Source organism: Orbicella franksi, chromosome 5, assembly GCF_964199315.1.
Source record: "Orbicella franksi chromosome 5, jaOrbFran1.1, whole genome shotgun sequence".
Lineage (NCBI taxonomy): Eukaryota > Metazoa > Cnidaria > Anthozoa > Scleractinia > Merulinidae > Orbicella > Orbicella franksi.
The window spans coordinates 31,299,056-31,324,410 of NC_138149.1; the positions used below are offsets into that span (position 1 = coordinate 31,299,056).

The 25,355-nt window shown below is 39.7% G+C and overlaps 1 protein-coding gene, 9 non-coding genes and 1 pseudogene across 11 annotated transcripts; 5 read left to right on the plus strand and 6 right to left on the minus strand.

The window, feature by feature from the left end:
* Window positions 1-29: 29 nt before the first annotated feature.
* On the minus strand, window positions 30-5,954 carry LOC145488189 (uncharacterized; annotated as a pseudogene). Its single transcript, XR_014049483.1, has 2 exons — window positions 4,770-5,954; window positions 30-3,832 (listed from the first exon to the last, which is right to left on the minus strand). The product of XR_014049483.1 is annotated as an uncharacterized LOC145488189 (transcript).
* A 2,099-nt stretch (window positions 5,955-8,053) lies between these two features.
* On the plus strand, window positions 8,054-8,124 carry Trnag-gcc (transfer RNA glycine (anticodon GCC)). Its single transcript has one exon. It is a non-coding gene; the product is annotated as a tRNA-Gly (tRNA).
* An 821-nt stretch (window positions 8,125-8,945) lies between these two features.
* Window positions 8,946-9,021, minus strand: Trnac-gca (transfer RNA cysteine (anticodon GCA)). Its single transcript has one exon. It is a non-coding gene; the product is annotated as a tRNA-Cys (tRNA).
* Window positions 9,022-9,714: 693 nt separating this feature from the next.
* On the plus strand, window positions 9,715-9,785 carry Trnag-gcc (transfer RNA glycine (anticodon GCC)). The gene has a single exon. It is a non-coding gene; the product is annotated as a tRNA-Gly (tRNA).
* A 357-nt stretch (window positions 9,786-10,142) lies between these two features.
* Window positions 10,143-10,214, minus strand: Trnac-gca (transfer RNA cysteine (anticodon GCA)). Its single transcript has one exon. It is a non-coding gene; the product is annotated as a tRNA-Cys (tRNA).
* A 1,000-nt stretch (window positions 10,215-11,214) lies between these two features.
* Window positions 11,215-11,285, plus strand: Trnag-gcc (transfer RNA glycine (anticodon GCC)). The gene has a single exon. It is a non-coding gene; the product is annotated as a tRNA-Gly (tRNA).
* A 2,596-nt stretch (window positions 11,286-13,881) lies between these two features.
* On the plus strand, window positions 13,882-13,952 carry Trnag-gcc (transfer RNA glycine (anticodon GCC)). Its single transcript has one exon. It is a non-coding gene; the product is annotated as a tRNA-Gly (tRNA).
* A 1,620-nt stretch (window positions 13,953-15,572) lies between these two features.
* On the plus strand, window positions 15,573-15,643 carry Trnag-gcc (transfer RNA glycine (anticodon GCC)). Its single transcript has one exon. It is a non-coding gene; the product is annotated as a tRNA-Gly (tRNA).
* Window positions 15,644-16,055: 412 nt separating this feature from the next.
* On the minus strand, window positions 16,056-16,127 carry Trnac-gca (transfer RNA cysteine (anticodon GCA)). Its single transcript has one exon. It is a non-coding gene; the product is annotated as a tRNA-Cys (tRNA).
* Window positions 16,128-16,752: 625 nt separating this feature from the next.
* Window positions 16,753-16,824, minus strand: Trnac-gca (transfer RNA cysteine (anticodon GCA)). The gene has a single exon. It is a non-coding gene; the product is annotated as a tRNA-Cys (tRNA).
* Window positions 16,825-20,484: 3,660 nt separating this feature from the next.
* LOC145486953 (twist-related protein-like) lies at window positions 20,485-23,940 on the minus strand. The gene has a single exon (XM_081465654.1). It carries the CDS (start codon window positions 23,699-23,701, stop codon window positions 23,288-23,290), a length of 414 nt encoding a protein of 137 aa, XP_081321780.1. The 5' UTR covers window positions 23,702-23,940; the 3' UTR covers window positions 20,485-23,287.
* Window positions 23,941-25,355: the final 1,415 nt, after the last annotated feature.

The window sequence follows — 25,355 nt, forward strand, 5'->3', positions numbered from 1 at the left end:
TCCGAAGTCTAGAGAAATAAAGCAAAAGACGTTAATTCCTCAGCCACGCTTCCCTCAACGTCGATGTAATTTCGTTTGTTTTATTCCCCTAGGTCTCGAAGTCAAGTAAGAATTTTACTTGATATCGAATTGGTCTATTGGCGATTTTGTACATCGATGTGATGGTCGATATTATCATTGCTAGTCGCTCTCCATAACTATCAAAAATATACTTGTAATATCGAAGGCTGAGTAATTTAAATCGACAAGATTATATTTCATTTCTAGAAAGCGTAGAGTTTAAACTACTCCTAAATATACAAAGCACCTTCAGTAAGTGTACTAAATCGGTAATACTAACGTAGTGTAAGCCATCAAAAACTAGATTTAGTGAACACCACGTTTGAAGACTTGAGTTTGGGTATAATGACAGAACATTCGACTGCAGATCAAAGAGGTCACCGGTTCGAACCCGGTACCATTTTCAGTAAGAACCGAACCAGCTACACTCTGATCTGGCAAGATAAAGTGGCTCTTTTCTCCTTAACACAGAAAACGCTGATTCTAGAACTCGTTCTTTACGTAATCCAAAATGGCAAGTGAAGTTGTTTATCTGGCATTTGTTAGTTGATTATATGTGCTAGGGCAGGATCCCACCATTTGTACCTATTTTTACTAGTGCAGGTAGAATTCCGTTCTCCTTCGTCTTGCGGGCCGGGAACTGGGTTCGTTTCCCGGCCGGAGCAAGGTTTTATCGTTTTCATTTTTACGTTTTCTTCTAAAAGGGATTAACCCTTTCACAGTTGTGGCTGATTTCCCACGGTTCCTAGATCCTATCTTTCAAGTTAAAAAAGCGTTATTCATTCTGGGTCGAAGGATTGCTTTGTCAAGGGAGTGAATCTCGCAGTTTGCCTGAAGCGCGCAATTTGAACCTCAGCGCGTGTGTCAACACCACACTCTGATTGCCTGGCTTTGAGCATGCGCGTGTAAGTTATCCTAGCCTCTCTCTCGTCTGCCTGGTCTTAATCCCTATATAGAGAGGGAAGGGGGGAGTTCAGGGGCTGGACTAATTAATCAGTGCAAACCCTTGTAAGTCACTTATAATCCAGAATGTCCAACCACTCCGTGCGATCAGAAGAAAAATCCCCCAGTTCATTCTTTTTAATTCCGAGTGAATAGTAGCCGTCGAGTGAGTTGAACTGCTCTTCTCGAAACAGTTTGAGTTTAATGTCGAGTCCACGCTGTTGGGACTTAAAAGCTGCATCTATGTCTCCAACTTCATGTTGTGTAACCCCAAGGGAATAATAGCTGTCAGCTGTGCTTGAATGCTCTTCTCCAAATAGTTCCAATCTAATGTCCAGTGCACGCTGTTTAGACTGGAGTGCCAAACTGAACTCGTGTAACTTATGTTGTACAGCCCCTAAAAACGCTGTACTGTAGCCTGTGCGAGGGTGTTCGTCTCCAAACAGCTTCCGTGCGATGTCGAGTGCACGTTGGGTTGAGTGGAGAGATGAGGGAAAGTCTCCTTTGGCATATTGTGTTGCACCAATTGAAAGATGGCAATCAGCTGTGCTCGAGTGATCCTCTCCGTACTGTTCTATTCTGATTTCAAGGGCGCGTTGTTCATACTGAAGAGCTGAGTCAAAATCTTCCTTATCTCGGTGGGCGAAACCAATGTCCAGGTAACTCTTCGCTAGTGCATCTTTGTGCATCTCACAACTTATGGCAGGCTTTTGCTTGTCATTCTTTTCGCTGCTTTTCTGTTTGCACTGCTCAAGTGCTGCTACGTGGTAACGGATCCGCTCTCTGGCAATCACTATCCGCGCGTCTTCAGATTTGCAAAAAATCCCGAGCATGATAACAACGATGCGATGGAGACTGAACAAACCAAGTGATGCGCGATTGTCGAGTACTGATTCAATGTCATTTAGCATTTTGAGGACAACGTTTCCTAAAGATTTGTTGGTGTCCACATGAGCAAAATGCTTTGTCACTTCCCCGACGAGAAAAATAACTTGCAGTTCTAGGGGCTGATTAAGCAAGGCAACAGTATGTGGCGACGTCTTTCTTTCATCTGTTGTCATTCTCCGCATACTTTGCATCGCTGGAAGAACTAGTAGGTGCGCATGGGCTTCTCGAAGAGTCCTGCATTCCTGAAGAGCCTTGTTGTAGGAATTAGCTGGACTGATAGAGTATGTATTGAATTGATAATAAACAGCGAGGACCTGGAAAACAAGAATTCTACGGATTGCCCCTTCTGTGGTGTTGTCCATTGAAGAAAGAGCTTCCTGCAAGCACTGGACTCCATTCTGTGTCTGTCCAATAACGAGCTGATAAAAGCCAAGGTAACACAGGCGTTTACCTTTCTCATCAGCAGTGACAGAGGAAGAGTTCGCTTGAATTTCCTCGGCTTCAGAGAGAAGCTCCATTGTCTTTCCTCTTCTTCCCCAAGTGATCTCACTAAACGCCCTGGAAACAAGTAATCGTCTGTATAGCACGTCGTTCCCAAGGTCACGAGCTGCCTTCAAAGCTGAATCATAAATCTTGTTGAAATTAGCTGCCTCGCTCAATAGCCAAAACAAAGAGTCCAGAAACAGCTCTGCTTTTACCAAGACTTGGAAAACACGATCTGCCGTACTAGAATTGGAGCAGCTTTCAGTTAAACTCCGAATGATGTTTTGCTTTTCTTCATAAAATTCTTCATACGCCGACATTGAATGTCCTGCAAGAAATCTGCAATTAAGCTTCTCGAATAGCGAGATATAATAGTCGTAGAAGCGAGCTTTGGAATTGAGGAACGTTTGCTCCATTTCACGTTCTTCCTTTTCTCTCGTAAATGATTGAATAAGTGTGTGCATTGAGAATGACTCAGGCCTGGAACTTGAATCAAGAAGAGATTTTCTCCGAAGGCTTTGCAACAACCCCTTGGCCTCAATCCATTTTTTATCCAGAACGTCGACAACACCTTTCAGATCGAAATTCTCAGGAAAAATACACAGGGAGACCAGGAACTCTTTTTCTTGTTCAGAGAGTCTTTGAAAAGAAGATTCAAAGAGGGATTTCAATCTCAGGCTGTTTGGATAATCTTGGTTATCCAGCAGCTCAATTATATTGCCTTAAGCTGTTATGAAGTCCCTTAAACATTGACTGACAGAAAGCGCATCATCCCCAGATATTAAGGAACACGATAACTTTAAGGCTAATGGAACATGCCCGCATAGTTGTGCTATTCTTAGGCAATCGTGGGTACTTGCGTTAGGAAGCAACTCGCGGACTAGTTCTTGGGAAGAATTGATCTCCAGCGGACCGATTCTCACTGATTGGTGGCCTTCTAAGCGCACATTCATGTATTCGAAGGATTCCCTTGTTGTGACCAGGAATTTCACACTTTTGTTTCGTCTGAGGATTTCTTCAAGAAGATGGATGACTTGCTCCTTTACTTCTGGTGCACCCACTCTTTCCAATAACTCATCGGCATTGTCAAGAATTAGGAGCGAAGGACCTGAAATTTCTGCAAAACGACTACAAAGCTCATCATCGAGCGACAGACGCTGAGATGGTTGATTATTTGTGACAGAATGTTTTAGAAAGCTAAGAAGCTTTGATGTGAGATCGACTTTTGACTGCAGCCCTCGTAATGAGACAAAATAGATGGGCCATCCTTTTTGAGTTAGAAGTCGATTTCCAACAGAGATTGCAGCTGAGGTCTTCCCGAATCCGGGTGAGCTCCAGATGGAAACGATTCGGGTGCATCCGGAAGTTATGTGGTCAATGATCTCATCGCATTCCTTCTGGCGGCCAACAAAGTGTGGAACGTTAGCAGGGAGGTATGATGTTGTTATTCCTTCAGCACCTATAAAAGATCAATAAAAATTGGAATTTCATCGTTTAGTGTGTGAAACATTGTTAGGAAACATGGGATTTTAAAAAATTAACCTCGAACCGGAAGCAAATTCGTATTTCGACCATGAAACTCAGTTTACCGGCACATCCCAAAAATAGAGAAAACAAACAAACTTTTGTCCAAAAAACCTGCATGTCAAAATTGGGTTTGATATGATGACTAATAGCTCACGCATCAAAATTTCTGCGTGGAATGAAAATAACCAGCTACTGAACGTTTCAGCATCATAGAGGAAAAACTCCTTTAATGGGATGTTATTTACCCCCCAGCGCCGTCTCCCTCCCCCCCCCTTCCGCCCCTGATATGCCCCAAGTGCTGTGAACAAGAGCATCTGTACAAGACGTGTGGGCAGTGCACGTGCAGGACCAAAAATGCAAAGAAAATTAAAAGCCATAGAGTAGATGCTTCTTCGATACGAGGTTGTAAACAAATAATAAACTCTGGATCGGGCCAAGTGGTCTTTACCGCTGGAGCTCACTACGGCTTCTGTAGCATGAAGCGACTAGGAGTACTAGGAGTATTTCTACTCCCTCCTGGATGAGATGCTAGTCCCACCACCTGGATGGACAGAGGCAATGTGGGTGTCAAGTGTGTTCTACTAGAACACGACGCAATGTCCCCAGCCAGGGCTCGAGCCCAGAGTGCTAGATCCGGAGTCCAGCGCACTAATCATGAGACCACTGCACCTCCTACGACACTATGTTGTCTTCGCTTATAGACAGTGATTTAATTACCCCTATAAATTTGGACCGTTTAGAGGTTTACTGATTCAAATGCATTATCCCTGACTGGACGTTTTACTAACCCTTCGAAACCCTAAAGCTAAGAGTAAATCTAAACCCCATTCTTGACTTCTTAGTTGGGGGCCACTACTTCTTTTATTCACCTAATGTTGTTCTCCCAGTAGCGTCTTGATCTACTTTGGGTTTTTCTTCACTTTTCTCTTTGCTTTGCTCCACTGTGTTTCTGAGCTCCTCTTTCAACTTGTCATTCAGGCTCTGGAACTCTTCCTTTCTTTCAGCTTCTGTTCTTTTAAGACCATCCTGTAGTTCCTGGATTGATTGAGCGATATCTGCTAGTCTGTCTTCTACTTCCTCCCTTAAAAACCGGTTTTCTGCCTGTGACGCCTTTCTGATATCTTCTTCTAATGCACGAACTTTTTCGGTAGGAAAGTCAGCTTCAGTCATGTCCCCAATGGTATCAACGGTGTCTGTCTTGACTCCAAGAGCTTTAAATGCATCTTTAGCGTGTTGTACCCACTGGTCAAATGTCATTATATCAATCTCGGCACTTGGTTTGTGACAAATTGAATTCCTTAACAAACGAAGTTGATCAGGTGAAAGTGAAAAAGTTTCGGCATCGTTTCCACCTGGACTTTTTACTGATGCGTGGAAATTGCCACGCGGTAATTTGCGGGACTTCACATACAAATAGCTTAGGTTCCTGAGGTGCCCTTTGCTGTCTGGTAAAGCGAAGGTTCGGGCATAGATAGTTGCCTGAAACAGAGTGCTGCAATCCCATTCATCAAATGAGAGGTGTATTGGAACTCTGGTTTTACCACCTTCTGTAACCAGAAACAAATTTCTCGCCGCAATGGAGTCATCCCAGCGTTGGTAACCAGGGAGATGTCCAAATTTGTTGTCCCACATGGATCTGAATGTCTGACGTAAGGCCTTGAGAAATTCATTGATCACAAGGTAGGCAAACCTGAAATAGTTCAGCTGTTCGTCTCGAAACGGCTGCAGAGCCATTCCCCCTTATAAGTACTGGACGCAATTCGTGTGAAATACCTGCAAAAAATGATACATTGTGAGGTAGTAAGAGGTATTTTCATGACTGTATTTTAATCAGACTGCAGAGGTGAGCTGGGTTGAAGATGAGGCAGTTCGATATCAAATGCAAGTCGACTGAAACTAAGTTCATAATATAATGTAATTTTAATTTTAATAGAAACACGAGTGAAAGTTTGAAGAACGAGAAAGATTGTTTCCACAGCTTTTTCGCGTCCTCCCAAACTAGTTTCATGAGTGTTTCTGTAACGCCACAGAAACAAATATAAATAACAAATAAATAAGTACCATAGAGTATAAATTGAAATGCGAAGTTGAATGAAAGATATGACAGAAATATAATTCATTACTAATTACGTTCGTCTTTCGCTTGAATAAGCATACGTTCTTTGTCCATCCTATTGTCTTAAAAATGTGCTTGAAAAGATGTCGCTTTTTTTCTCTCCATCAGTGTTACAAGTGCCCAGTACGGACTGACGGTTTAGTCAGACAAGAAACTAGGTTATAAATATAAGGGGAAACGCGTGCAAGGATTGACTGAACTTGTAACTAGGTGATGCCACACGCGCACCCCAAAACTGTTTGGAGGGATGATTCAGCATTAAATCAGTCGTGCCACTATTTTGCAATTTTGCAGTTGGTGTAGCGCGGGCGACCAGAAGATTCAATATCTAAAACTTGCAGTACTCGCAGCTAGTTACTAATGCTGTGAGAAATTTAAAATTTTCTTCGCTAATCTTAAACAAACAGTGGCTATCTAACCATTCATATGAGAAACATGAACAAATTTAGCAAAGTCGTTTGCTTTCGGTATGAATTAGTTAGAACATGTTTTCGCTTTGCTGTGCGCAGTCAATTGTCACTGACATGTACTGGATGATGAATAATGATAAATAATGAGTTGAAATCTAATATTTATTTTTTTTAAATATATAAAAAGTCAGTTCGTTTGAATTGCCACTGATTGTCGGTGAGGTGGTTTACTGTGTTCTTGTTGTATGTGTGCTCTGACGATGTTGTCGATAGATATTACAAGGACAAAAATGGCTGACAAATTTAGTTTTTCGACTGGTCTGATTTACACCCTGATATAATTTGAGGCCATGTAAGATGGTAATAAAGAAAAACCAGAGTCAGAGAAAAAACGTACTAACGTCAACACTATCATCGAAAACATTACAAGTAGAGTGAATAATTAGTATTCGTTTAAGCCTGCGTCGTAACCGAGCTCAACCGCAAACGCAATACACTGTATAACATCCCAGACACACACATTACATGTCATTTGCGTTAACAGTACGAACATACCTTCAATGTCCGTGATAAATGAAAACTGCGGATGAAGCAGGCTATATAAACATGATAACAACTTAGTTAAACTCCTCCAACAAAATATCTGCATAAAGTTGAGTGTTATCGTGATATTAGACATGGATGTGATATTGAACACTCAGGCGATAACAATGAAACGAAATGTAGCGTGTGAAAATAATCTGAATAATGCCAAGCAATCTGCATAAAAATCCTAACTGGCGTAAAATATGCGTCGCAAGTTGCAGAGAACAACACTCAGTAAGCAAAGACATATTTTGTTTTATCGTTATTTACATGTATTTTTTAATGTTATATACTGCAATTGTTTGATACTTTGATTAATTTCTGGTCTATGGTAAGCCTACTTCGGATCAGTAGTTCCAAGACATTAATTCGAATTGAACGACATTTCAATGATCAATGGGGATCTTAACGATCACCTCTTGGTATTTTCACAGTAGACACATCTCGAAATATTTCAGTGTACCCTGGTTGGACGGGCTGGTTGCTTCCTCAAGTCGACTGGTTTTCCCTTCATCTTTTTTTCCTTTCCCCAACTTTTTTGTTGCAGGTGTCCAAAAGAAACATACGCATTGTGTTACATGTAACCAAATAGGAATTTACATTTTTCTTTGTTATTATTGTCCATGCAGCGACTTATGACATCTTCTTGGATATGAATGTCACCCAGGAATTTATCGTTGAACACCCTTAGTAGGAGAAAAGTTGCGTAATGATAGAAACAAGAGATAACTTTAACTGATATTGATCAAATATTCATATTGCTCATTAGATAAGTGGTCTCAAATTAAGTCAACCAATTATGTCGAGCGCAGTGGTATGGGGAACATACCAAGAACTGAGCCAGCAGTATTGTCATTAGGATGTACGCAAACCTGTGTTGATTGGGTGCAACCAAATCACACTTACACCCACAACTTTTCAGTTTTAGCATTCCGACTCTTATCGACTCGCCGACTCAACTTCTTGAGGTGTGTAGAGCAGAGAAACCTGCGACTGTAAGAGACCTACATGGCTCAAATATCATGCATGGAGTTTCAAGCGAGCACTGGTGGTTCAGTGGTAGAATTCTCGCCTGCCACGCGGGAGGCCCGGGTTCGATTCCCGGCCAGTGCAACAGCGGACACTTAGCATTTTGCTATGTTTTTTATTATTGTTCATGCAGCGACTGACGTTTTCTTGGATGGGACATCAAAGACCTCGTCGTCGAACACCCTTAGTAAGTAACAAAAGTGGCGTGAGCTAAGATACATGAAAAATTCACACTACACATAAATTTGTGGTCTTACATCGAGTCAACCAATTATATTATGAATAATCAATGGCTTTGTCGAGTGCAGTGGTGTAGGGAATATACCAAGAGGGTGTAGCCTGATTAACAACACTCAACAACTTGTTTGCATTGCGACTCTTGTCGCGTCGCCGAATTTTTCTTGCGGCGTGTACTCGTGTAGAGCAGAGCCCTAGACCTGCGGCTGTGAGAGACCTGAGTTACCGAGCACTGGTGGTTCAGTGGTAGCATTTTCGCCCGTCAACGCGGGAGGCCCGGGTTCGATTCCCGGCCAGGGCATTAACTAACAAATCATTTGGCTATGTTTTTCACAAGCTGCTCCCCAGTCCAAAAAGTGCAATGCTGATAATATTAATCTGCAAGGCGGAACAACAGACTTTTGCTTTAATGTAAAATCAAATGTTTTAATTATTAAGTATTCAATATTCACAAAAGTTAAAAAAGCTAAAAGAAAGAAGTGTACAATTTTAGCTTACAGAAAGCATGAGCTGTGATTCTTGTCACTCTATAGAAACACAGAAAGTAAAAGAAGACATTTTTGGCGTTTTTGCATAGGGTTGGAAATGGAGATTTAGATAAATAAAGCCTTAGCTGAAAGAGCTACCATTATTATTATTATTGAATTTAAAAAAATTGGGGTTGATAATATTGAAAGGGGGCTACCGGGATTGAACCGGTGACCTCTCGATCTGCAGTCGAATGCTCTACCACTGAGCTATGGTAAGAGTACATCGGATCAGTAGTTCCAAGACATTCATAATTTCGAACAACATTCATACGCTATCTTCGATCAATGGAGATCTTAACGATCTCTTCTTGATATTTTCGTCTCATCATCTCATTTACATCTCCTCGAAATATTTCAGCGTACCCTGGCTGGACTGGATGGTTGCCCCGTCAAGTTTTTAATCTTTTTCTTTTTCTTTTTTTTTCTTTCCCCGACTTTTTTGCTGCAGGTGATTTGTCTAAAAGAAACATACCGGCGACTTTTAATTTCATAGCCAAACAAGAATTTTCAATATCTTGTTATCATTGTTCATGCAGCGACTGACGTTTTCTTGGACGGGTCATCAAGGAACTCATCGTCGAATACCCTTAGTAGGTAAAGAAGTGGCGTGAACTGAAAGGGATCAAACTGATCCACACTGCATATAAATTAGTGGTCTTACATCAAGTCAACCAATTATGAACAATGATGAATGGCTTTGTCGAGTGCAACGGCCCGGAATATACCAAGAGCTGAGCTAGCAGTATTGTCAGAAGGATGTAGCCTAATTAACAACACTCAACAACTTGCAACTGTTTGTATTGCCAGTCTTTTCGCGTCGCCAAATTTGTCTTGCGGTGTGTAGAGCAGAGAAACCGGCTGTGAGAGACCTTCATGGTTCACAAATACTGCATAAGACTCCCAGCGAGCACTGGTGGTTCAGTGGTAGAATTCTCGCCTGCCACGCGGGAGGCCCGGGTTCGATTCCCGGCCAGTGCAGTATTTCAAATATCTTTTTGCCAGATTTTTGATCAGTTGCCCACTCTGCGGTCCAAAAAGTGCTGATAAGCCGCAAGGAGAAACAACAGACTTTCGTTTTGATGTAAAATCAAATGTTTTAAGAGTTAAGTATTTTCAATATTTGCGTAACTTAAAACAGATAAAAGTAAAAGTGTGCAATTTTAGCCTACAGAAAGCATGAGCTGTGATTCTTGTAACTCTATGGAAACACAGAAACTAAAAGAAGACATTTTTGGCGTTTTTGTATAGAGTTAGAAATGGAGATTTAGGTAACTAAGGCCTTAGTTGAAACAGGTGCCATTATTATGGAATTTTAAAAAGGTCGGGTAAATAATAAGGGGGCAACCGGGATTGAACCGGTGACCTCTCGATCTGCAGTCGAATGCTCTACCACTGAGCTATGCCCCCTTGATAAAAATTTAATGCAAATTTTAAGTGGTTAATTCTAAGGGACAAGTCGAGAAGTTATCAATATTTTATGTTTTAAAGACTGCGAATGAAAGATTCAGTCTACTTCTGGAACTACGCGAAGTCAATCTGTTCTCGTAATCGCTTGTGAAATCATCAGTGAAGTTACAAACTGCATGAATTTCTAAATCAGTGTAAGAATTGATCACCTGCTGAAAAATATTTCCAAAAAGCTCAGAGAACAACAATCAGTAAGTGAGCAAAGAAATAATTTATATATTACACTTGCTTGATACTTGATAACTTCTGGTCTATGGTAAGAGTACATCAGCTCAGTAGTTCCAAGACATTCATTATATTTCGTGCGACATTCATACGTTATCTTCGATCAATTGAGACCTTAACGATCACTTCCTGGTATTTTCATAGTAGAATAATGTCCTAAAAATATTTCAGTGCTCCTGGCTGGACTGAATGGTTGCCCCCTCAAGTTTTTTTATCTTTTTCTCTTTTTTTTCTTTTCCCGAATTTTTTGCTGCAGGTGATTTGTCTAAAAGAAACATACCGACGGCTTATAATTTCATACTCAAACAATAATTTACAATATCTTATTATTATTGTTCATGCAGCGACTGACGTTTTCGTGGATGCGTCATCAAGGAACTCATCGTCGAATACCCTTAGTAGGTAAAGAAGTGGCGTGAACTGAAATAGGTCAAATATTCACACTGCACATAAAGTAGTGGTCTTACATCAAGTCAACCAATTATGAACAATGATGAATGGCTTTGTCGAGTGCAATGGCCCGGAATATACCAAGAGCTGAGCTAGCAGAATTGTTAGAAGGATGTAGCCTGATTAACAACACTCAACAACTTGCAATTGTTTGTATTGCGAGTCTTTTCGCGTCGCCAAATTTGTCTTGCGGTGTGTAGAGCAGAGAAACCTGCGGCTGGAGAGACCTACATGATTCACAAATTGTGCAGTGAGTTCCCAGCGAGCACTGGTGGTTCAGTGGTAGAATTCTCGCCTGCCACGCGGGAGGCCCGGGTTCGATTCCCGGCTAGTGCAGCATCTAACAAATCATTTTGCTAGGTTTTTCATCAGTTGCTCCCCGATCCAAAAAGTGCTTATAAGCCGCAAGGCGAAACAACAGACTTTTGTTTTGATGTAAAATCAAATGTTTTAAGAGTTAAGTATTTTCAATATTTGCGTAACTTAAAATAGATAAAAGTAAAAAGTGTACAATTTTAGATTGCAGAAAGCATGAGCTGTGATTCTTGTAACTCTATAGAAACACAGAAACTAAAAGAAGACATTTTTGGCGTTTTGCGTAGAGTTAGAGATGGAGATTCAGATAACTAAGGCCTTAGCTTAAACAGGTACCAGTATTATTGAGTTCCAAAAAGTTCGGGTAAACAATATTGTAAGGGGGCAACCGGGATTGAACCGGTGACCTCTCGATCTGCAGTCAGGTACAAGTCGAGAAGTTATCAACATTTTATGTCTTAAAGACTGCGAATCAAAGATTCAGTCTACTTACCGGGCTTCTAGAACTACCTAAAGTCAATTTGTTCTTGTAATCGCTTGTGAAATCAGCATTGAAGTTACAAACTGCATGAACTTCAATCTAAATCAGTACAAGGCTTGACCACTTGCTCAGAAAAACACAAACGAAAAATATTTCCAAAAAGCTGAGAGAACAACAATCAGTGGGTAAGCAAAGAAATAATTTGTTTTATACATGTAGTTGCTTACATGTATTTTTTTAAGTCGGTATATATTGCACTTGCTTGCTACTTGATAATGTCTGGTCTATGGTAAGAGAACTTCGGATCAGTAGTTCCAAGACATTCATTATTTCGAACGACATTCACACGTCATCTTCGATCAATGCAGATCTTAATGTTCACTTAGTAAATAAACCCTTTCTGGCGCCTGGTATGTCGACTAATAATGTCCGCGCCTGAGATATTGTCTGAAAAATGAATATTGGCCGAGAAGCGAAGCTTCGAGGGTAAATGTGAAATTTTAAGGAAATGTGAAATGTGAAATTAAATCTTTTTCTTTTGTTTCTCTTTCCCCGACTTTTTTGCTGCAGATGAATTGTCTAAAATAAACAAACCGGCGACTTTTAATTTCATACCCAAACAAGAATTTACAATACCTTGCTATTATTGTTCATGCAGCGACTAACGTTTTCTTGGATGGGTCATCAAGGAACTCATCGTCGATCACCCTTAGTAGGTAAAGAAGTGGCGTGAACTGAAAGGGATCAAACTGATTCACACTGCATATAAATTAGTAGTCTTACATCAAGCCAACCAATTATGAATAATGATGAATGGCTTTGTCGAGTGCAATGGCCCAGAACATACCAAGAGGTGAGTCAGCGGTATTGTCAGAAGAGTGTAGCCTGATTAAGGGACTGTGCAATAATTACCTGGAGGGGTGGGGGGGAGGGGGGAGCTGGAAAATGGGTGGAATATGCCCCAAAACTAAGTCATACCCAAATAGCGGTGATAAACATATTAAACTTACGCATTTTAATAACTTGACGTTTCGTATGCTACGCAACATACATTTTCAAAAGTGGAATAAAGACCGTTACAATTTTTGAAAACTATATATGAAATGTAAATAAGGGGTCTGGAAACGACATTAAGAAACATCTGTTTCTTAACAGTAAAACAATAAAAGCCTAAGCTTATTAATAAAGTATCAGCTTCTCACTGCTGACGTTTACATTAAGAGCCAGCTTAAGTTCTTGGATGAGCAAAGTTTCTTTAATTTTACAATGATAATCTGTTTTACCAGAAGCTAGAATATCAAAATGATCCCACTTGATGTTGTGACCTGTGGCTTTTATATGGTCGGTAATGGCTGATGTGGGGTCATTCTTAGTGAGAGCCTTGAAATGTTCCGTATTCCTATCATGAAGCCGTCGTTTTGTTTTGCCTATGTAAAAGTCACTGCAGTCCCAGCAAGCAGCTTTATAAATGACCTTAGATTTCTGTGAACGAGTCATACCCCCCTCTCATTAATCAAAAATTAATTTCAACCCCCCCTCACATAATGATGATATTACGGCTCCCCCTTGAAAAAAGTCTCCATCCCATTTCTTTTTCATTGAATAACATTATAGTGCTAGTTTTGCAACTTTTAATTAAAGTTTCCTGTTTTATTAAATCCTAGTGCAAATAAACTAGCTCTGTTTTAACATATATAACAGAGGTATTCCTTTCCTACTGCAAGACAGATAGGAAAACAGCAGTTCATAGATCAGAACAACTTAGAGTTGATAAATTTGTCAGTTTTATCCTAATGTTAGTATTTATATTTGAACTCTAATAACCTTTCCATTACTTTTCCAGTTTGCAAAAAGGAATGAACAAATAATGCCCCCCCGGTATGTATTAAATTTTACATCCAATCCCCCCTCTCTCTTGTTGTCATTTTCTCCCGCACCCCCCTCTAATTTTCCAAACCTCCGCGCCCCTCCCTCCAGGTAATTATTGGACAGTCCCTAACAAAACTCAACAACTTGTTTACATTGCGAGTCCTGTCGTGTCACCGAATCTGTCTTGCGGTGTGTGGAGCAGAGAAACCTGCGGCTGTGAGAGACGTGCATTTTCTTCATCCAAATTACGCGTTATGTTCACAGCGAGCACTGGTGGTTCAGTGGTAGAATTCTCGCCTGCCACGCGGGAGGCCCGGGTTCGATTCCCGGCCAGTGCAGTATCTAACCAATCATTTTGCTATGTTTTTCATCAGTTGCTCACTCCACGGTCCAAAAAGTACATATAAGCCCTCTAGGCGAAACAACAAACTTTTGTTTTGATGTGAAATCAAATGTTTTAAGAATTACTGGGTATTTTCAATATTTGTGTAACTTAAAACAGATAAAAGTAAAAAGCGTGCAATTTTAGCTTACAGAAAGCATGAGCTGTGATTCTTGTAACTCTATAGAAACACAGAAAATAAAAGAAGACATTTTTGATGTTTTTGACGCATACAATTAGAAATGGAGATTTAGATAACTAAGGCCTTAGCTGAAACAGGTACCATTATTATGGACTATAAAAATGTTCGAGTAAACAACATTGAAAGGGGGCAGCCGGGATTGAACTGGTGACCTCTCGATCTGCAGTCGAATGTTATGCCACTGAGCTATACCCCCTTAACAGAAATTTAGCGCAAAATTTAAGCGATTTATTCTAAGGTACAAGTCGAGAAGTTATCAATATTTTATGTTTTAAAGACTTTGAATGAAAGATTCAGTCCAGTTTCTGTTATGCTGGACCAACCAAAAGTCAATTTATTCTCGTAATTGCTTGTGAAATCATACTTGAAGTTTCAAAATGCATGAATTTCTAACTTGACCACTTCCCCTTTGACCACTTTGTTTTATAGTTTCTGTTATGGTGGACCAACCAAAAGTCAATTTATTCTCGTAATTGCTTGTGAAATCATCCTTGAAGTTTCAAAATGCATGAATTTCTAACTTGACCACTTCCCCAGAAAAACACAACCGAAAAATATTTACGAAAAGCCCAGAGAACAACAATCAGTAAAGAAATAATTTGTTTTATAGTTATTTACATGTTTTTTTAACGTTATATATTACACTTGCTTGATACTTGATAACTTCTGGTAAGAGTACCGCATCGGATCAGTAGTTCCAAGACATTCGTTATTTCGAACGACATTCATACGTTATCTTCGACCAATGGAGATCTTAACGATCATTTCTTGGTATTTTCATGGTAGAAACATCTCCTCGAAATATTTCAGTGTACCCTGGCTGGACTGGATGGTTGCCCAGTCATTTTTTCTTTTTATCTTTTTGTTTTTTGGTGTTTTTTTTTCTCTTTCCCCGACTTTTTTTGTTGCACTTGATTTGGCTAAAAGAAACATACCGTACGGCTTATTTCTGCGAACATAGCCAAACAAGAATTGACATTATCGTGTTGTTATTGTTCATGCAGCGACTGATGTTTTCTTGGATGGGTCATCAAGGAACTCATCGTCGATCACCTTTAGTAGGTAAAAAAAATGGCATGGGCTGAAATAGATCAAATATTCACACTGCACATAAAGTAGTGGTCTTACATCAAGTCAACCAATTATGAATAATCAATGGCTTTGGCGAGTGCAGTGGTATGGGGAACATACCAAGAACTGAGCCAGCAGTATTGTCAGAAGAGTGTAGCATGATTAACAACACTCAATAACTTGTTTGTATTGCGAGTTTTGTCGCGTCGCCGAATTTTTCTTGCGGTGTGTAGAGCAGAGAAACCCGTGGCTGTGGGAGACCTGCATTTCTTAGATGCAAATTATGCGTTAGATTCCCAGCGAGCACTGGTGGTTCAGTGGTAGAATTCTCGCCTGCCACGCGGGAGGCCCGGGTTCGATTCCCGGCCAGTGCAGTATCTGACAAATCATTTTGCTAGAAGTTTAATATACCAGGCGAAACCTGTGTTATGTTTGTAACCGCTGTTTGTTTTCTCTTTCATTTTGCTAGGTTTTTCATCAGTTGCTCCCCGGTCCAAAAAGTGCCAAGCAAAACAATAGAGTTTTGTTTCGATGTAAAATCTAATATTTAAGAACTAAGTGTCTTCAATATTTGAGTAACTTAAACACATAAAAGTAAAAAGTGCACAATTTTAGCTTGCCGAAAGCATGAACTGACTCTATAGAAACACAGAAACTAAAAGAAGACATTTTTTTGGTGCTTTTGCATAGAGTTAGAAATGGAGATTTAGATAACTAAAGCCGTAACTAAAACAGGCACCATTATTATGAAATTTTTAAAAAAAGGTTCGGGTAAATAATATTATAAGGGGGCAACCGGGATTGAACCGGTGACCTCTCGATCTGCAGTCGAATGCTCTACCACTGAGCTATACCCCCTTGACTCGAAAGATTGTGCCAAATTCAAAATTTTAATTTAGGGTACATGTCGCGTAATTAGCAATAATTATTACTTGGTTTATATGGCGGTCTGATTGGCTAAATCTAGGGCCTTACTGGAGAATATTGGCCCGAGGTCGTGGCAATACGTTCCGAACGCAACAAGGTCAGTACAAAAACGACCAAGGGCCAACATTTCCTACCACGGCTCGAGCAAGCAGAGTTAGTAATAAGGTTATTATATGGCACTCGAGCCTAATTTACCGCTTTACGAAAACGAAAAATACACGGCTTATCATGGAAACGGTTCGTAAAGCAAACCCCGACGAAGCAAGAACCAATCAGTACGCTCAGATTTACCTCAAGACTAACTTGCCATATAATAACAAGTTGTGTTTGTCATGTTTAGGAAAAACTGAATATGTGAAATGAAACACAATTTTAAAACCTTACAGACAGTAAATAACAGATCTTTATCCTTATGAGTTAGAAAACTATTTTTTTAGTACTGTTTCCCCTTATTTTGCAGGTAAACAAAAAAAGAAAATCAGAGAAGTAAGGTCGTAACTTAAACAGCTACAACAATTTGAAAGTGAGAAAAAATACCTGAGAAAATAGAGCAATAAGGGGGCAACCGGGATTGAACCGGTGACCTCTCGATCTGCAGTCGAATGCTCTACCACTGAGCTATGCCCCCCTGATAAAAATTTGGATCCAAATTTAGGTGGTTAATTATATGGTACAAGTTAAAAAAGTTATGAATATTTAATGTTTTAAAGACTGCGAATCGGGGAAAGATTCAGTCTACTTCTGGAACTACCCGAGGTCAATTTGTTCTCGTAATCACTCGTGAAATCATCAGTGAAGTTACAAAATGAATTTTTCAATTTATAAGACTTGACCACTTGCTCAGAAGAACACAATTGAAAAACATTTCCAAAAAGCTCCGTCCTTGTTGCATTTCACAGCTGAGACATTTTATATTGTCTTCATGTATCCCTTTGTAAAGATGTCTTTCTCTGCACGTGCCCTGCTACAAACCGTGATCTTTATACCAAGTGGATCAGAGCTTCGCTCAAGACTCGCAAGTACAGACAGAACTCGAAGATTTTATTGAAAGGCTACTTGTCATATATGAGTTGTAGCCAATAACATTTAAACAACTCAGCCTCACTTACCTAGGCTTATAATGGGCTCACATAATAGAGGACATTCTTAAGACATTAAATTTTGCATCTTCACAGCCTAAACTCTAAAGGCTTTGTTCTAACAGCAGGTTACGAACTGACCTATTGTGTTGGCGATCACAAAAACGGAGATTCCTCTTGGTCAGAGAAAAACCTACGTTTTAAGGAAAAATGTTCCGTAACACTTTGTGTTTTGAATCACAGTTATCAACAAACATTCTTGGTTACAAGTGATGTAGACAGTAGGGTAGATCATTTTACATGTAGAAAAAAAAAAAAAGAACGAACGCTGGACGAACGCCATATTGAAGTAGTCATTCGGATAATTTTTAATGTTTTATGATATTATGACGTCATGGCAACAATACCTGACGGCGGCCATGTTGGTGTCTTAAATCAACCTGGTGGGAGTTGAACTCTTTTCTGATATAAATACCTTCTCTTGTTGCAATAAATTTGCCTGGCTGCTGGCCATGTTAGTGAACACGCTCTATCGCTATTTACTAGACAAGCTTGCGCACGAGTTTTATAAAACTCTTTAAGGTGGGTCTTTTTCTGAGAACATAAGATAAACTAATTTACATAACAGACCTCTGTGATATAGAGTGTCAAATTCGTTTGTCAGATCAAGAAGGCAACGACATTTTAAAATGTAAGGTGCAGTTTGCAGATATCCAAGAAAAACTTTGGAAAAAATCTTGCCTGTGTAAAGCCGGTTGCACTTTCTAGTAAAACATTTCAACATTGCGCTCAGTTTTGAACCTTTTCTATTTCAAACTACGTAGTTTTATCAGCCGGTTTATACTGAAGCCGACGAACATCAGCTCTCTCAGTTCATTCCTAAAATAGATGCCAAGACAGCGGACCTTGAAGCCAGCCTAGAGCCAGCTGGCAAAACGGGAAGTGTTTAAAATAAAATAAATTCAATGCAGATTGTCGCATGAGTTGACATTCACAGAAGAATCGCTTTAATCCAGATAGGAAGAAATTAACAGCGATCCTGATTTGCAGAGATTATTTAACATTTCATCATTTTTCAATTAACGGAATAAAAATGATTTTCGCAGGTGCGCCTACGTTACGGTGGGTTTTTAATGTGTGAATTTTAAATTTAAAAAGTGTCTTTATCTTTGCTGATATTAAGTCGAAATTTCGTTCAGGAACTGAACGAATATTGTGGGATCAATGTTCCTTTCAATCGCGTGAGCATTTTTCTGCTTCCAGGTAATAAATAGTACATAATTGTGAAGTGCCAGCAGTATTCAACAGCACATCATTTTCTAATTTGTACTGAAAATTGTTTTAACAGAAATTTATCAGATCATCGGAAATCTTGACATTGAAACCCTAACGGAATGAAATTAACATACTAGGAAATGAAGAGTCTTTTACACGGAGATATGCTGTATGCAGCCGGCATATCTTCACATACATGAGGTATTCAAGACAAATGATGACATAAATTGATTTAATCTCTTAAATGTCTTACAAGTATAAAATTCAAAGTACATTTTTACAGCAATTTAAATAATGAAAAATGGAGTTCCAGAGTGGAGTCAAGCCGTGTCATGTCCCTGCTTCAATAAGGCCACACTGAGTGTAATTCTCCTTGCACGAGATTTGACTTTTCAGTCAACGGATAAAACAAATCAAATCGTTAGTTCTCATTATCTTCATGCTTTTTCAAAATATTAAATATAAATAAAGAGAAGTTCCAATTGATCAGTCTTAACGGGTCAGTTTATTTAAGATTGCTTGCAGATCTAGATCTTAATAAATATATGATAAGAAAAGGTTTTTTTTAATTTTTAGACTGATCTCAGAACTTGTCGTGAGAGCTGATTTTTTTTCTCCAGTCTTTAGTCTGTTTAAACTCCGAGAACCTTCCAGGATTGCTGATTTGGAAAGAGTCCAGAAATGGCAACCAGCTTAAGCAGATATCAAAAAAAGATAGATACTACGGGTCAACGAAACAACTTAGAAAAACTGTTATGAGATCTTCGATAAGCTACAGTTCTTCAACTTCTTAAGTTGCGTGATATATATAGCGAGAGACCATCCTATAAAACACAAGGCATTATGCTTTTACACCTTGTATGTACCACGGAGAAACAGACGGGCTGATTAATAGAAAGACCGGTGGTAGGAGAAACTGATTCGAGCTCAAAATAATTGAACCTTTTTGCTTCAGTAGAGGGTGTCATTAAAGCCAGCAGACCTCAAGATTCACATAGTCACGCATGCTCAGAAGTATCCCCTGACAAAAATATTCGTGATGAAATGCAAGCTTTCTTTTAGTAAAGTTTGTTTGGCAATTTCTAATCTCGATATTATAAGACAGAAAGGAGTCTTTAAATCCAACCTCCACAACGCTTCTCAATACAATCAGTTCGTGATTTACCGCATAATACGTGAGACATTAAACCCGGAGAGCTAGGAAATGGCACCCTATAAACACGCTTAAAAAACGCAAACCGTTCAGGAAGAATTCATGAATGGACACGAAGCTTCGATTTGTTTTGATTGAGAGCTGGGGTTTGCTAGCTTCGTTTCCTGTTTTGGAGGAGCTGAACAAAGCGTGCCAAACGTTTGCGTTGTACTGCAGCCAACGAACTTCAGAGGCTTTTCTGAGACTGGCGATGGGACAAAACTCGAGCATCAGATGGGTTAAAAGCCCAGCAGGAGGTTTTATTACTTAACGGTCTTTAATACCTCTAACTTAGTAAGTTTTGAATTTGTTCGCTTTCTGAAAAAAGACATGAAATTTGCCGGCTCGTGTGTGTTGCGATACCCAGGAGAGTGAGAGATCCCACGCAGAATAACAGAGAGTTCCACAAATTACAATGTCATTAAAGACAAGACATGCCGTGACTCATTGTCGCTCGGCGAGCACAAATACAACAATATTACTTTTACAGATGTGCCGTTCATTACCCAAGAAAATCGTATTTTAAGCAGTTAAAATATCAGAAAATAAGCGTGTTTATCTCACTAGGCCATACTACGAAATGGGAAAATTCTCTGCACGCTGATACATTGCTGCCTGAAAACATTCGTTAAAAATATCAAAAAGAGAATTTTTCCAAGCGGTGACTCCCTGTGTATTCAAGGATATTAAATATCCTTTTTTAATTCTTCATGGATATCACTGACCTGGTCCACTGAATTAAAATGCTTGTGAAATAAATACGCTTTTTATTTTCAAACACAAAGGACAAATAAACTAGAAACCGCATTCACGACTTAAGGGGGCAATAAACTATGATAATTTTTCTCCCGCAAAGAATGGTACATTTGAACTTCCCTCCGTCGATAAACTGACAAATTTTTCAAGAGAAAATGTTTTGACCGCAATTTGAATTTTCGTCATGGAGACAAGCGCTGCAAATATCAAGTACTGTATCAGATACCAACATTAAAGTGAACCAAGCCATTTTGCACATGCTTTTTAATTCAGAAGAAGGTTAGAGAATTGCCAAATAATTTGCTCTCAGTTGGAGAGTAAACGTCACAAACTTCTCAAACATAGAAAGGGGAACTAGTTTCTTATTATTATTCTCACTGAGCGAATCACAGCTACACCTAAGCTCGTACTAATCTCCTCCCCAAAGCACGTCAGATACCATCAGTTTTCTTTTAATTTATCAACGGAAAACTGAAGGGCTTTATCGGCGAGATCAAGATTTTAAAATATCATAACTCCGTTTCTACTCCGTTTTCCGGGATTGTGGCCATTTCCTTGGGGTTAAAGCATAGAAGATTTCTTTTCAAGTTTATGTCAGTTTGGCAGCGAGTTGAGAACCGCGTTCAGATCCCAAAAGCGTGCCCGTTTTTCTTCGATTTAAGATCAACAGCGTTTTAACCTAGTCGGGGATAGACCATGAATTCTTGGTAGTGCTAATTGCGACCTTATATAATGAGAGGAGCATCGCTTTGGAATGGAGAAATCAGATGTACCATGGAGTAATTACTACGGTGCCCCGTAAAGTATCTTCTACCTCATGCAAATAGAGACCACGAACCACGTGTATAAAATCTTTTGATTTATTTTTAAACACTTTTTCATTATAGGTGCCTTATAAGCTTTAGCCGCCAAACAAAGCAAGCGAAAAAGTTGATGAAACAAGCTATTCATCACTGAGCTGGGCATGATTCCGGTAGATCTGCATTTGAGCCGACCAAGATGGAAACCACACTTTAGCACGAAGCCCTCGCCGTTCAAAATGAACCACACTTCCTCTCCCGGCACTTTGGCTCCATTCATGTCCAGTTGACAAGAAATTCCTCTCAACAACATCACTGACTGCTCCAAAAGTGGCGCCGTTATAAACCACTTGATTGAGCTCATGGCCGTAGACTCTGAGCGCCGGGTGATTAAACCGTCGAATTGAAACGACGAGGTTGATTAAGAAATAATTACGAGGTTATTGTTCCGCAACACAGCGACCATGTGCTTGGGCCTAAATCTAATGAGTTTATAACAGATCTACAAGCTTATTCAAGGCCCGCCTATATGTAGTTTGTTTTTGTTGACTGGAGTTTAAATAAAATGTCCAAAAAAACCATGTGGCGTGGGTGGTTTGCACTAGGGTTTTTCTCATGATAGGCAATTGTAGTTAGGCTATATATCCAAAAAGAAAAGGTTAAAAAATTCCTTTCTTGGGAAATCGTGTATTGGTGTTAGGAGAGAAATAGACCAAAATTCAATTCAAAACATGTACCTTGCATGGTTTAGGGGTGAATAAATATTTTGGTCCAGTTGTAAAGATGTCTATGGCTTAAAGAAACTAGGAACTATCGTCACAAACCATTGAGTCCCCAAAAAGGAAGGAAAGGAGCGAATTTTGCGGCGTAAAAAATGGGAACAAAGCCTGAAGATAGTTTGAATTAAACCCTAATATAACCCTAACGAGTCAGACCAAATAATATCAGTTGTTCAATGGCAAAGGCGGTGCTATACAAACAGAAAACAAAGCCTGCTTCATTGAAGCAAGCTGGAGTGTTCCTTCATAACGTGAGAAGATTTATCTAGAAAGGAAGAAAGGGCATTAGAAAAGAACTGTTATCAGACTAAACAACAGGAAGTCATGATTTAGTCTCACTGGGTGTAGTGAAAAACTTTTCTCTAAATGTCTCACGCCTCGATTGAAACCTGATAAAGAGAAACTACCTTCTCCCATAGAAATCAACTTTCTATTTACAAAGTTATAACCTTGTAAAGTTAAACAAAAAAAGATTTATGACAATCAAAACAAAGCCTCACGTAACATTCAGCTCAATGTGAATTTATTTCTATCGTTGACTTCCGATGACTAACACGCAAAATATTTCACTTTGCTGGACATGAAACATATCTTGTTCGGCTAATTATCGACTCATAGTTACTGTTGATCGTTCTTACATGAACGCTGCCGAGCTAGATTCAAGAAAAACAACGTCACTTAAAAGGAAATCCACAAAAAACGAGAAGGCAACAATAACACTAGCTAAGCAAAGCTGATGTACTTAAACACTCGTTTATAATAGATATACAATGGCAAGATCATTATAACGTCATAGTTGTAATCTCTAACAATTATACGCGAGAAAATTCACAATTACTTGATGTAACTGAGTTAAAAGGAGACTTCAATGACCCTAACACATTAGTAAGCTCACACGCTGAAACATGAAAATGTTTCTACTTTTCCGCCAACGTCGAGTCAAACAAACACATGTCCCACAATGTTACAAACATCACTCATAGTCCGTGTGAAGATTTCTCCTCAATATCTCTGTTTCTAAAAGCACCATCGTTATTATTCCACAAAAGCTAGTGATATTATAAATACAAGGCGTGGGACAAGATTTAACCTGTGCAACATGAAGTTTCGTTTTCGATTGCGCGAGTTTACAGCAATCAACGTGTTGAGTTCATGGAAGACGGCGCTCATTTCAGTTCAATGGACGGTGTGTGGAGAAGAATTTTCTTTGTTACTGATGCTGAAACCAAGCTCCCTCCATCCTCCACACACTGAAAGCATAGCTAAGCCGTTCATGTGCGATGAAGCAGCTGCTCGCTGCAGAGCTTGGGTGCTTCTCGTTGTTGCCCAGAACTTGACACAAGAAGTCGATGTATCTCGCGGCCAAGCGCAGTGTCTGTATTTTGCTAAGCTTATCTGAAGGCAAGGTCGGTATGATTTTTCGTAGCTTATTAAAAGCCTCGTTCAATGCTTGTGTTCTCTGTCGTTCCCGCACATTCGCCACAGTCCTCTGGTCGCCTTTGCCGTGTCCGTGCTCGTGCTCGTGCGAGCCATCTTTGCGTTTTGATTTAGAATTGCCTGATGTTCTGTACTTTCTTCTGGAATGACTCATGGTAAGCGACTTCTCGTAATGTGGCAGCCCCATGTTCCGATATCCCAACAACAGTTAACTAAAACTGTTCGTTTTACTGAAGGATTAAATCGAGAAGATATAGACGGCCTTGTCTGTGGGATCGACCCAAGTTCAAGCTCAACCCACCGTCAGTCAACTTTGCAAACTAACGCAACGCTACAATCCCGAGACAGTTATGTACTCGCGGGTTAAAATAAACACACCTATCACCTTACGCTTAGCAAGCCGTCAGGTCGTCTAATTATGTTCACTCACCCAATGAACCCTGCCAATGAGATTACAGCGCAAAGTGTCAATGGATACTTCAAATTTAATTAATAGTTGGCCTTATCTTCAGTAATTGGCAATAAATGTGATATTTACAAACAGTTTCGGTCCGACAAGGTGAAAAACACCGGACTTAAAACGGGCCGGCACTGGGTGATGAAAATGGCACAAAGAGAAAACGGAACTGACTGTGTTAAAACACACATTTCTATGCTTAAATTTTCCCAACTTTGCTCTTTATCGGTAGAAGATCGAACATTGCTGTGAATAGTTTTCTCCTGTAAAATAGAAATCTATACTTATACCGACGTGAAATCGTCCTTAGTTCGTTCTGAGTTCGTTTTAATTAACCCCTGCGTGCGCGCTTCTTTGCCGGATATAGACTCTTTGTCAACAGCGGGAGTCAGCGCTTGAAGTTTGCCGAAAATTCCTAGCCTCCTTGCAATTGATAGATGAGTTTGTATCGGTTACGGTGCTCTTTGAAAGGTTAAGAACGAATGCCCTCAGCAAAAGTCTCCATCTGGAACGAGAATACATCAAGGTAATTGAACAAAATCGAAAATGGGAGATTTACCGTGTTTAACTTGGAGAGCTGAATTTCCCAGGTAGCGTTGAGTGGTTGTGATGACAGAAGCGACCTGTTTGTGGCTGATATGCGGGAATTTTTTCCGCTCGCCGGTGTCCAGCGGTCAGGAGTTAAATTACACTTCGTCCGAGCAAGCAATTCATGCTCTCGGTAGAAACTGTTAAGAAAAGTTAACACACTCAAGGGCATGCTTATATAACTTCATATCTGACGAAGGGATGTAATACGGGATTTATTGCCTGCTCTTGAGCGCCATTTCTCAACACTAGATTACATTTGGAAAATGCTTTAACGTCTAAAATACACAAGCTTTGTTTAATCTATATGAATGGAATTCAAGGTAGATGCTATCTTTGAGCTTAGAAAGTGCACTCGATTAAAAACCGGCACATTGTGTGAAAGTGAGATATGCCTTTTACATTATTCGTAGACTTGATGTCGTGGAAGTCACCAGATAAGCGTACCTCGCCTTGCTGGAGCACACAGGGGTGATAAATAAAACCTAGCAAGTACCGTTTTTACTCAGGGTTGCCTCATTTTTTTCTCGCATGTATCAACCAGCTGCTTTAACAATTAGGAGGGAATGCGTTATAACACAAACAAACCACTGCATCATCGCGGACAGATCATTACCAACCTCAATGACCTCAGCTTTCAAGTTCAAAAATGACAGTTGACATGCTGAACAAATGAAGCAAAAACAAAAGTTTCATGTATTCTCATATCAGATAAATCGCTTAAGAAATATAACAGAAGTTTGAAGTAATTAACCCTTGTCTTTTAAGTAGCCGGCGACAAATACAAGACCAAAAA

Excerpts from the sequence above, each read along its gene's own strand:
- LOC145486953 (XM_081465654.1), bottom strand. The coding sequence starts at position 23,701 with ATGGGGCTGCCACATTACGAGAAGTCGCTTACCATGAGTCATTCCAGA.